The following is a 13,134-nucleotide window of genomic DNA, read 5'->3' on the forward strand; positions in this document are numbered from 1 at the left end:
GGCATGGTTGACATTCCTTGGCGCGGAGATGTGGCTGGCACGGCTGGCATGGTTGGCATGCTTTGGCGCGAGACGTGGATGGCATGGTTTTCCATTGGCACGGTGGTGCGGCTGGTATGGTTGGCATGACTTGGCGCGGAGAAGTGGCTTGCATGGTTGGCATGCTTTGGCGCGGAGACGTGGCTGGCATGGTTTGCCATTGGCACAATGCTGCGGCTGGCATGCATTGGCGCGGAGATGTGGTTGGCACGACATGCCTTTGGTAGATGCGGCTGGCATGGTTGGCATGCCTTGACGCGAAGACGTGGCTGGCATGGTTTGCCATTGGCACGATGGTGCGGCTGGCATGGTTGGCATGACTTGGCGCAGAGAAGTGGCTTGCATGGTTGGCATGCTTTGGCGCGGAGACGTGGCTGGCATGGTTTGCCATTGGCACGGTGTTGTGGCTGGCATGGTTTGCCATCGGCACGGTGCTGCGGCTGGCATGCATTGGCGCGGAGATGTGGTTGGCACGGCATGCCTTTGGTAGATGCGGCTGGCATGGTTCGCATGCCTTGGCGCGGAGACGTGGCTGGCATGGTTTTCCATTGGCACGGTGGTGCGGCTGGCATGGTTGGCATGCCTTGGCGCGGAGACGTGGATGGCATGGTTTACCATTGGCACGGTGGTGTAAGAATTTAGGATTTGGTGTACGAAGGTGATGTCGGTCAATACTATGGGTTCTACCGTGGAACATGACACATATATATGTAAAAAAAAAGGTACCCTGGTAATTCTTACGTAGGCGTGTTGAATGATCAATAAATGCGCTAGTGGTCCTAGTGACGTCATGTTAGATGTAAGGTTTTACGATTTTAACCCTAAGCCAAAAACCACCATCAACAGAAGGATAATAGTCCCACACTGTTAATGTCCCTTTAATAAACTTAAAATATAATATGGAAGGGCCAATCCACTCATTGCCAATTGGTTGTGAGTTGGATTCCCGTATTCTAATATGTTATTACAGCCAAGCCATGTATGAGACGTGAGACCCAGTAAGACCCAAAAAGACAGGGAAACCATACAGCGGTCCATATAAGGTGTGGAGCTACTCCACTTATTTCCAATTGGTTTTGTGGTCGATGTGCGCAGACTTTAATTGAGATAGCAGTTGCTAAACTACATAGACCCTTTAATGACTATGATGAGAAACCAAGATGTAGGGTTGTTACCTAGGAGGTGTGACCTAAGACCAAGAGGTAAGAGGAGGTGCATGCCTGTTACAAATGAAACATGAAAGTTGACACTGTATAAGGTGTGAGTTAGATTCTGCATATTCCTGTGAATAAGTATATGCAGATATGAATTTAAGGTTGTTATTTTCGGATTAGCTTTGTAAAGCATATGTTCATTTGTGTCACCATCAACAAGGCCAGCCATATCACTCAAATCTGGATGTAGAAACTTTCACTGCTTTACTTAGATCGATGCCATGGTATTGGTTTTTTCAAGATTTTCACAATAAGATGCATATTAAATCCGTAATGTTTTTCCCATGAATGTTGGTTTTATTGCTTGCGCCAACTTCTTACAGAACTTCTTGTTGTTCATATTTTTATATGCAAAAGAAATTCAGAATGGACAAACGAATAAATAAATATGTATAAAACTCACACAATATTAAAAGAAAAAAAATCTTTTTATTATATTTGCGCCAAGGTATTACATTTTTTTTTTGACAAGAAAATGGCAAATTTGATAAAAATTTAACATTTATCAAAGAGATGAAAGTCAAGAAAATTACAAAGGAGACTCAACACATTGGTAGTGCATAGACAGAGTTTAGGGGATCGATAATCACCAGAACCCAGGAATCCTTAGCGATTATTGTCTATGCATTAGACTGTTGACGATATCTTCAAGGGTACCACCACAATAAGATGCCTCCAGTGAAGGTGGTAGAATCCCCCCTTCCATCATATTCTTACTCGTACTATTGTTATTGAATATACTTTCAAGTGTACCACCACCATAAGATGATGGTGCCTCACGGGCAGCTGGTGGAGCTTCTCCTCCCATCATCATCTGATTGGTCATATAAATCGGCGTGCTACCTTGATAATTTTGACCGTAGTCTATGAATCCACCATTTACACCACCATACATGACACCACCATTACCATTATCCATACCATAACAAAGATTTAAACCACCATACATGACACCACCATTACCATTATTCATACCATAACAAAGATTAACATAAGATCTATCATTAGTACTAGGGTTAGGGTTCATATTGATATTCTCAATATTATGAGGATTCATAGTGATATTCCCAATATTATGAGTACTAGGGTTAGGGTTCATAGTATTATTTGTATTAGCAGGAATAGATTGTAATACTGGTGTATTAAGCTCGGTTATTGCTTGTTCAATTTCTTTTATTCTTCATGCAATTAACATTCTTAAATCAGCCAAATCACTACGATTTACAGGAGAGCACTTACCATTCAGAGCTTCCCTCACAATTCTACCGAGCACCTCATTACGATTTTTGAATTCCTGTTTCCGCGATTTTTCATCAAGTTTAGTAATCTGCTTATTCAAGAATGATCGGTGATTCGTTGTCTTCTTGTTTCGTTCCTCCAAGGACATGCTGTTGAATTTCATCAATACATGCTGCATTTCTGGTTGATCTGTTGGCCATATTTCTGGTTTTAGATCTCCGTATGGTCCACACACTATCACACAACCATCAACACCGCATAAGGTACACAACTCACTAACTAGTTTAACAAAACCCTTGCTTTCCATCTGTAGAAACACACAAACTGAAATAGGAAAGAAGAGATGCTTTTGGCAAGGACACAATAATGGACATATATAGAATGTCTAGACTATTAATTAGAGAGGCATTGACATGTACTTGCTGAGAGAATTAATGGTAGAGGTTCAGAAAGATTTCTGCCTTGCCTTTGTTTGGATCTCGACAGCTCAGGCAATTAAATGCTTTTTATTAATCTGTGATCTTTTTGCTTCAGAGCATTTATATGACCTGTAGAACGTTACGATCTTATCATTTATACATTGAACAGTTATCATTTAGTGAAGGTTTAATGCAATTTGCTACTCCTTTGGAATTGTGGAACAAGGAGTATTTCTGCAATAGAGTTGATTAATCCTAGTCAAACATACTCAATGAAAGTCCAAATGACTTTGATTTTTTGCAATATCTACGGGCACGTTTAAGAGAAAAATAATGGGGTTTTTTCTTTATGTAGAGTTACTGTTGAATCCAATGGTGTTCATTTGCATATATAGAATGTCTAGACTAAAAAACAAGCAAAGGTCGCAGCCTATTTGCGTCCCTTCTTATCATATCTTCAATTTAGAAAGCAAAAAAAAAAAAAAAAAAAGTTCTTGAGAGGAACATGAGAAACCAAGCTGAAGGGTGCTAACTAGGAGTCTGGGAGTGACCCAAGACCGGGGATAAGGACGAAGTGACTGTTTTTTCCATGCCGCCGATGTCCATGGAAGAAGTATTTACGACATCTCTATGTATCTCTCTATATGTTTTACTGCTGGCACCGCTTCCGATTTCCCCATCATTTTCCACCATTGTATCAATCAACGCCTTGGGCGAACTGTCGCCCAACTGAATAAGCAAACCTTTAATTGAATGATACAACCCATTCTACTGTATTTTTCCTTGTTGCGGAAACTCTGTCATTCTTTTGCTCCCAGATTTAACTATGTATATAGCGAAAGGCAAACAAATACTTAACAGTTAATTGGAAAATGTTGTGTTCTCATAACACTATCGTTCTTTTAGCCTTGAGTGTTTCCTGTCTTGTTGGCCTTTGGCATTGTGGATGGTATGTTCAATCCTCCTAGGCAAGGCTGATAATAGGATAATTTAGGATGTTTCTTCATGATTTTTAGACATTCTTTGAATTTTCTCGTCACAATAAATTAATAGTTATATATGGGTTTAAACTTTAAATCTACATTATCAATAAATGCACAAGAAATTCAAAATAAGATTTTTTTATTACATAAAACTGGACCGATTATTGCACAACTTTAGACGCCAGATACACATTAAGGGACAGACACTCGCGAAAGGTGATCATGCATGGTGTAAACCGGTGGATTGAATAGGTTTGAGGGATCCATGTAATCTTCCCCAAGAGGTGCATCCTGATTCATTACGTTTGCATCTGGTAGGGGAATAGACGAATAGTTGGCTTTCAAATTCTTCCAAGGATGCCAACATCTGATCTGATCGCATCCTCTGGTCTTCGTCAATACTAATATCAGCACCACCAGCCAGACCACAAGGACTCACACCACAGCAGCCAACATTCATATTAACGTCATTAGCACCATCATCAAGGATGGGATAATACTCCTCAATTCCACCTTCCACACCACCACCACCATCTAGGATGGAATAGTATTCCTCAACTCCACCTTCAACACCACCACCACCATCTAGGATGAGATAGTGTTCCTCAACTCCACGTTCAACACCACCACCACCATCTAGGATGGGATAGTACTCCTCAACTCCACCTTCCCCACCACCAACACCATCTTGGATGGGATAGTATTCCTCAACTCCACCTTCCGCACCACCACCACCATCTAGGATGGGATTGTACTCCTCAACTGCATCTTCTACACCGCCACTATACCTACCATTCTCATAATAACCCCCACTAACATTGGCATTAATGTTAGTAGCACCACCATCTAGAGTGGGACAGTACAATTCAACTCCATCTTCCATACCACCACCATACATACCATTCTCAGAACCACCAGAGATCTCACTATCAACATCTTCACCATCACCAAGATTAATGTAAGGATTAATATTATCAGCACCACCATCTTGATTTTGATAATAGTCTCCAACATCTGAACTACCCCCAAGAGACTCTTCAGCGTCATTCAGACCACCACCATAAGCACTATTCTCAGAACCACTATCCGTATAACCATCCATCTCTTCATCACCATTCATATAAGTGTACTGAAGTACAATTGGTTGTTTTGGATTTCTAAGTCGGTTTAAACAATTGCGAGCATGGTCGCCTTCTTTTGCAGCGAACGCATATAAATCAAGAGCATCCTTGCGATCGAGATCATCTATAGAGCACTCACCAATCATGGCCTTTCCGTATATTTGACCGATTTCCATGGTACCGTTCTCACGCTTGTATTTTTGCCATTTCGGGTTCATTTTCTTTATATTATCAAACAGGTAACTTTCCTGATCCATTTGATTTCTCATGCGGTCTTTCTCTGGCACGCTGTCTAAATTCATCAAACAATCGTGCACGACCTCATCTGATGGCCAGACTTTTGGTTTTTTATCATTGGCTCCATTAATAATCGCGCAAGCAGTAACCTCAGTCAAGGTACACAAGTCGCCAAGCATTTTTAATATCCCTCTCCTTCTTGACCTCAAGATTCCTTTCTAATAGCCTTATTAGTGATAAAAGCAAGGTTTACCTTCCCCGCCTTTTCGTTGGATAATATATATAATGGATGCAGAAGAAACAACAAAAACAAAGGGAGATGAAGATGAAGATGAAGATGAAAATTAAAGATTCAACATGAAGAGAGTACACCAACACTAAAGGAAAGAAAAGATGTTTTTGGCAGAAACATTAGTACATAGAATCTTTGAAGAGAGGAAAGGGAATATATAGATAGATAATGTATTCCAATAGAGTACTAATGGCAGAGGTTTTGAAGATCTTCTCTTGTTCTTTGGTCTAAATTCGCTTTAATGTTGACAGCTAATGACGTTTTCAATGAGTTTACCAACATTAAATACTTTTTACTAAATTTTGACTTGATTTAAAGCAATTTGTCCTAAAGATACTGAAAAATCTAGTCATTAAGCATTTAAAGAGTTGGAAAAGTACATTTAAGAGAAGGATAATAACAAGGTTATCGCATGCAAAGAGACTCATATTACAGTGTTTGTGAATCACTAAGTTGTCGAACATCCCATTTATCACCCCCATTCATTTTTCTGCAACGACTATTTCCTCCTCACTTTCTGCTGTAGAGACTCTAGATTTTTATCCATTTGTAGTTGTAAATCCCTCTCATCTTCACTCAATTCCATCAGAAATATCTGATTCTATGGGTGATCCTGCTGTGAACGCTAACAAACAAGTTATCACTGATATCTCCGAAGAAAATGTTGAAGAAAGTGAAAAAATGAGTCATAACAAACGCAAAGCGGTTTTGATTGGTAACTCAAATCCTGAACCTACTATGCTTAAAAAGATCAAGAAAGGTGGATCTTCTGGAGACCAGATCACCACCCTTGCTTCACTTAATCAGATCTTCCCAACACCTTTCCCTGAAATCTACCTTCCTCATGAGTTCTTTCATCGGAGTGTTTCTTCTGCAGCTTTTGACCCTGCTATAGCCCCTTCTGAAGATATGATTATTGATGAAACCCCCTTCAACGCTGCAGCTGCTGATCTTGGTGCAGAACCTTACACATCTGAAGTTCAGGTATCCACCTCTCCTTCTTCGTTTTATTCCTTAGATCTACAATTTTCCTTTAGATCTTGCTTACAAGTTTGTGTTCCCTTAATTTTCACTGGAATAGTGATGTTCTGATCATTGTTAGATGCATTAGTGTTCATTTTGATTTAATCCAAATGGTTTCTTTGTAGTTCTAGTTTACAGTTTTGTACTACCATTTTAAAAAGTCTTTTAGGATCTTCTTTCTCGTGTAAGGGTCTCACCTTTCTTTTATCACTTCCCTTGATACATCTCATTTTTGTTCTGGGCTTAGCTCTAATCCCCTTTCTCTTAAATCTGTTTTTTTTTTTTGTAATCTCAACTCTGATCTCCTTTTTTGTGTGTTCCGATATCCTTTCAGTTTAACCCCAGGTAGTAAATAATTAATTTAGGCTGGCGGAGGCCGGATAGGAGAGACACTTGTTGCTTATCTCAACAATTTTTTAAAATTTATTCTTCATTTCTGCAGTGTTGTTGTCATACGGATTTTCCAGATAATTTTTATTTTCTTTTCACATGATAGTGCAATTAACATCAGATTTCGCGAAGATCAAACATCTGTATGGGTTCTCAGTGGTGCAAATCGCATTAAGTCCATAAATGGGATTTGGTCTAGTCCAAGTAGTTTTAAGGGGATTATTGCATTGTTTTTTTTTTGAGTAAGAGTTTATCAGGGGTGATGCTTTATCTCATAATTTTTGTTATTTGATTTATGGCAGAACAAGGGTCAGTAGGAGGGAGGATTGCATACAAAGATTTCGGTTGCAACAAGGAAAAGCTAGAAGGGAATGTTATTCTGTTCAATCCGATAGACTTCTTTTGTGGAACCTTTTTTATCGAAGTTAATGTGTAATAATAAGTCTCAAGACTGAGCAGCTTGGGACTCAGTGATTTATGTTTGTTTTACAGTTTAAGACTTTTTGAAAGTGTTGTGTTTGTGCTAAAATCCATATAGTATCGGTGTTGGATCCTATGAGGAAATTATGCTAGGGCCCAAAAGTATAAACGCCTATAGGGTACATGGTTGAATGTGGTATGTGCATCTATAAAACGATGTTGGTATCGACGGTATGTTGTATATGCATCCTGAAAATTGGTTGTATGCTTTTAGGGATATACTTCAAGTGGTGAAAAATCCTAAAGAGGACTAACTTGGAGTCCAAAAAAAATCCAATACCAAGAAAAAGAAATTAGAAAAATAGAAAAAAAATCTTAAAGAAGATTACAAAACAGATCCATATGTTGTAAGTCTACTTCTCTAAATTCATTTAATTCACATTACTGATAGTAATTTTGAAGATTATTTTCCAAAAAAAAAAACACTTAAAATTTGAATTAGTTGTTTTATGATAATTGTTTTTAGGTTTTTACAAAATGTATTACCATATATTATGGCGACCAAGATTACGTTGAAATCATTTTTAATATTATAAAATGATATTGATGGATGAATATAGCGCTAAGTAATACTAATAAATGTGAATACAAAAGAATAAAACTAATCTCTGAGGTGATATTACCTATGTATTTTTTGTATGTTTTTGGGAATATTCACGATGAATTCATAAAAGATCTCTTCCTTAAATGACTTTTCTAATTTTAGAGTGTAATCACTATTCTCATTTTTTAATGAGATACAATCTATTACATTAACTAATTTCCAAATAAACAAAGTCGCATAATAACAATAAGAGTTGAGTGGAGGGTAAAAAGTTTCAACTTTGTTTTGTACAAAAAAAAAAGTGTTTTTGATGCCAAACCAGACCATGACTTTTTTTCATCTATGAGGTTAACTTTTCAACCTACGCATACACATAGCTAATAATTTAGTTCGCGATTTTTTTTATGGTTGAAAAGAACAGCAATTCCTAATGTTATGGAAGATATTTATAATTTTCAAATAAAGAAAAAACTTAATTCAATATTGAAAAAGTTGTCGCCGCCGCCAATTTGATAATGTGAGTATATTAAATACGACAAATTATAAGATTTTATTAAATAGTTTTGATATGATAAAAACTGAAAAACTCGTTTGCTGCCGCTAAATTGGGAAAGCAAATCAACAGGCTTTAATTACTAAGGGTCTATAGTACGAAAAATTAGGAGATTTTATTCATTTTAATCATTTATAAACATTTATTATTTACTGATACAATTAGTTCGATTAGAAAAACACGGTTATGTCAGAAATTTAAAGACCAGTGGTTGAGCTAAAATAATGATGTAAGGAAGACAATGTAAATACATGTTGAAAGTAAGACGATGTAAATAAAAATGAATAATATGTTATTAAGTTTTATTCTACGACATTGCTAATGTGCATGTTGGTTATAGATAATTTTCATATTAGGTATGTAGAAAAAATTATTTCAAAGTGGTCAGTGGTAAGTAAGGCTATGAAAGGTGCATAACAGAATGAATGAGGTTTGTCCAGTATCTTAATTTGTTAGTTTCACTGGTGTAGAGGGTAATTTTTGGAACGAGGGTAAACTAGTCATTTTATGACCCATGGGTAAAATTGTAATTTTGGTAGTCCAATGCAAAATCGCCTCTCTGTAGAAATGTATAACACATTCAAGGTACTCAGGCCTATGAATATGATTGACTATCAGACCATGCGGAAGAGCATGCAAACTCAAACGCAATTTAGACAGTATGAAGCTCAAAACTCCAACCAGGAAAGGGTTCAAGACGGAGTTCAACTCCTGAAGAAAGAGAAGCTGGCTCAAAGATGAAGAAACCTAGTTAGGCCCGAAGAGCTTCCTCCGCTCCGAGACCAAGAGCTTTCGTCACTCCGAGGCGAAAAACCTCCATCTCTCTAAAAAGAAAGGACTTCACCACTCAAAGGTAAAAGATATTGTTCTTCTATAGGTCCGTGTTCGACCACGCGCCTCAGCCGAGGTTAAAAGTCATTTCTTAGCCGAGGTCGACCGGCTTAGCACCTCAGCCGAGGTTAAACATCTCAAGTCAATGTTCGATCGCCTCCAAGTCATGGCCCTCCTTTTGGCCGGACCTTGCCTTAATCCTCTTCATAGAGCCATTTCGATTGCCTCAGCCGAGGTCAAACATCTCGCATCATCCGAGGTCAAAAGGATCGCCTTATCCGTGGTTAACATTCATTATGACAAATCGTAAGTATATATATATGCTACCACGTCACACGATACATCACATACAAAGGTTTGTCACATCACAAATGGGGGGATAAATTTTGGGTTTTGGTTTGGTAACGTGTGAGTATCAACCTTCCCACACAGAAAGAGAATATTCGAGTGTGAGGAGTCACCTTAGGATAGACTAGATAGGTTATCGATCCTTAGATATTCCTTAGGCTTATGAAAAAGTAGTCATCCTTTCTCCTTGTCGTTATCCCACCGATTAGAGATTAGGGTTTTGCAAAGATATAAATAGACATGTGCTTGGTTATTCTAAAAAGAACAGAATAACTAAAACAACAAAAAAAATATCTGCAACTGAGAAACTCTAGTATTATCTATTTCGGATTCTCTCCCTATACCAAACCTACCTCTGATATGCGACTGAAGTAGTCTTTCAATGGCCATCATCTTGGTTTAAGAAAGGCCTTTTCATCATCATCCTCTCATCCTCAAAGTAGAATAAGTCAGACTCCCTGACCAACCATCGTATATTTTCTACATATACATTTTGGCAATCGCGGTGGGGCGTGCGGTTGATCACTCGTAATTAGAGATTACAATCATGAGTTTCATCATGGAGGAAATTTATTCTTCAACAACTACCCATAACACAAACGTACTCCTAAACCCAAATCTAAACTTTACGTCTAAAGAAAGGTTTTTTTGTCGACTCGTAGAATGTTTCCGCAACGAAGAAGAAGTCAGGGAGGTATTATTCTCATATACCAATAAGTTTCATGTCTATCACGGACACATACAAGGCGGTTATTCCCTATCAGTGTCTCTATTTCATCAAAACGACATTAAGTCCAGCAAACCCGACAGGCTCCGAAACACTCAACAGAATCTTACGAGATTTTAGATCGACATCCTGAATCATATCAAGACCATCATGAGCCTCACCATTATGTCGATCTGTGTCACCATGTGATCCTCTTTACCTTGGTGAAACACCATGCTGAGACTCTTGAGAAAAGGCAGAATGCAAGTCACGCTATAGTCATCCTCGTTAAAAAATATTATGCTCATCATGAATTCAAGAAGAAAAATGACCAAGCACATGAACATATTCATCACCATTGGAGATTTATATGACGTTAAAAACTTAAACTTTTTATGTAAAGACTCACGAAATTTCTTCTAGGTTTAATGCCATCCGACCTGATCTTGAAAAACCCGGGAAGTTTACTACACTTCAGTGTTTCACTTTTGTATATTTCATTCTTTATCCGATTGGCATCATTCTATAAGATTTGTATTTTCACCTCCTACATAATGAAGTTAGAAAATGTTTCCATATTTCACTCCCCCTCTCTCCCAATTTTTTTTCCCATGTTTACGAAACAACCAACGCATAACATTTTATGGATCTCATCATTGAGATAATTTATGGATTTTATCATGAATAATCTAATATTTTTGACTTTTTAATATGTGTTTACTTGAAGTTAAAAAAAACCGCGAATTTATATCCTAAAGATTATTCATGGTGGGTTACATGTGAAAAACCGGGGGTCTAACAACCACACCCAATATTTTCCTTATTAATCTGTTTGGGAAAACTCCAATAGACTTTTAATAGAATCAACTAGACAGTTAGACTCAAACTTAATAAAAGTATATCAAAGAGTTTATATCTCAATTTCTCAATTCAATCCACAATCAAACAATAATGAATTTGCGAGCCCGATTGAATAATGAGAAATAACTTGAACGGTACCAAAGACCAATGTTGGATTATTTAATAAATTGAACTTACGCACAACGTGTGGTATTTCTATTATATAAAAAAATATAATGCGGAAAAGAAATAACATAGACACCAAAAAAAATTTAACGTGTAAACCGAAAATGCAGAAAAACCACGGGACCTAGTCCATATTTGAACACCATACTGTATTAAGCCGTTACAGACACTAGCCTACTCCAATCTAATCCCACTCACAACTAAAAATTGCTACGATCCAAAGTCGAAGACTTGATAAACAAATTTGTATCACATAGAAAAATCTATTGAATAGATAAATCTATCTCACGCATATATACCTGCGACATTTGTTCCCTCTTTTGATACATCAAGGTGAACAAGAACCAATTGATAAACCGATCTTGTATTCCCGAATAACAACTTAGTATTATCAATCACCTCACAATAATCTTAATCGATTAACGAAATTGGATATTTTGGAATCACAAACAATGAGACGAAGATGTTTGTGACTACTTTTCAATCGTGCCTATCGGACATAAATCTCGAGCAAATCTTAAAGAAGATAGTACTCAATCACAATAGAAAACAACAAGATCATAACACGCAACTACAGATAAAATAGTTGGGTCTGGCTTCACAATCCCAATGAAGTCTTTGAGTCGTTAACCTATAAGGTTTCGTGAAGAACCTAAGGTGAAAGGAGAATCGACTCTAGTCGCAACTAATATCACACATAAGGTGTGGGGATTATGTTTCCTAGTTGTTAGACCCAATATACAGGGTATACTTGCCATACCCAATGTATACAATCGAGACTACCTAGCATTCCTGGGAATCCCCTGTCCTCATCTTCAATCAATATTTTTCTAACATCTTCGTCGGTTGGTTTTCGTAAATATGTTCGACCAAAATGATTAATTATTACTTCACAGAACAATGAAAGGTAAGTGTAAGAAGTTGTTTTACCCATACGAAGGTACTCATCGTTCGCATCCGCTGAAGTGCCATAACCTAGAATCCTTAAAGCTGAAGTAACTTTTTGTTCAGGACTATGACCTGTAATATTCAGTGCATCAAACTGATAATTGAATTGAGGTTCTACCAGAAAAATCTCTTCAATAATATTATACACCATATGACGAATCGACCTTGAAAATTTTGATCAGAGTACACACAATTTGGAAGAAAATAATCGTGCATCAGCTTTTGGTGGTAAAATTCCCTCCCTCGATACGTATATCTTCTTGATAATACTTCTTTGGGATCTGGAACTCTTGGTATTTGGCCTGTATGTACAAGCATCAAAGTTTAGATTAGTTTATTATCTTCAGCTTCCTCATCATCAAGTTCTTGCATCCTCTTACGATAACTTTTTTGTTGTATTTCATAATAATATTCCTATCGTAATTGGATCTCGACATTGATGATTATTTAAAATTGAGAATATAGAAAAGGAAATTGGTGAAATATCTGTAGAAGTATGTGTGAGTTATCTGGAGAAGTAAGAGGGTGTATATATAGGAACCATTGGGGGGAAATAGCCGTTGCAAAATAACTACTGGTCGATAATCACAATATCACCAGCAATATTGTGATTAGCGCTCGACGGAAAGAATAACGCCAGCGTTATAGTTAGTAACGCTGGCGATATTATGAATGTCGCTCGATAGAAACTCAGTCGCTTATTGGTTTTCCCATAGTGGCGCAAATGGTTTGCCATGCCAC

The 13,134-nt window shown here is 37.5% G+C and overlaps 1 protein-coding gene across 1 annotated transcript; it reads right to left on the reverse strand.

Moving 5' to 3' along the window:
- Window positions 1-2,433: 2,433 nt before the first annotated feature.
- Window positions 2,434-3,604, reverse strand: LOC113294161 (MADS-box transcription factor PHERES 1-like). The gene is made up of 2 exons (XM_026542578.1): window positions 3,533-3,604; window positions 2,434-2,799 (listed from the first exon to the last, which is right to left on the reverse strand). Exons 1-2 carry the CDS (start codon window positions 3,602-3,604, stop codon window positions 2,434-2,436), a joined length of 438 nt encoding a protein of 145 aa, XP_026398363.1.
- Window positions 3,605-13,134: the final 9,530 nt, after the last annotated feature.

The sequence above is a fragment of the Papaver somniferum genome, chromosome 7 (genome assembly GCF_003573695.1).
Source record: "Papaver somniferum cultivar HN1 chromosome 7, ASM357369v1, whole genome shotgun sequence".
In the NCBI taxonomy this organism is placed as follows: Eukaryota; Viridiplantae; Streptophyta; class Magnoliopsida; order Ranunculales; family Papaveraceae; genus Papaver; species Papaver somniferum.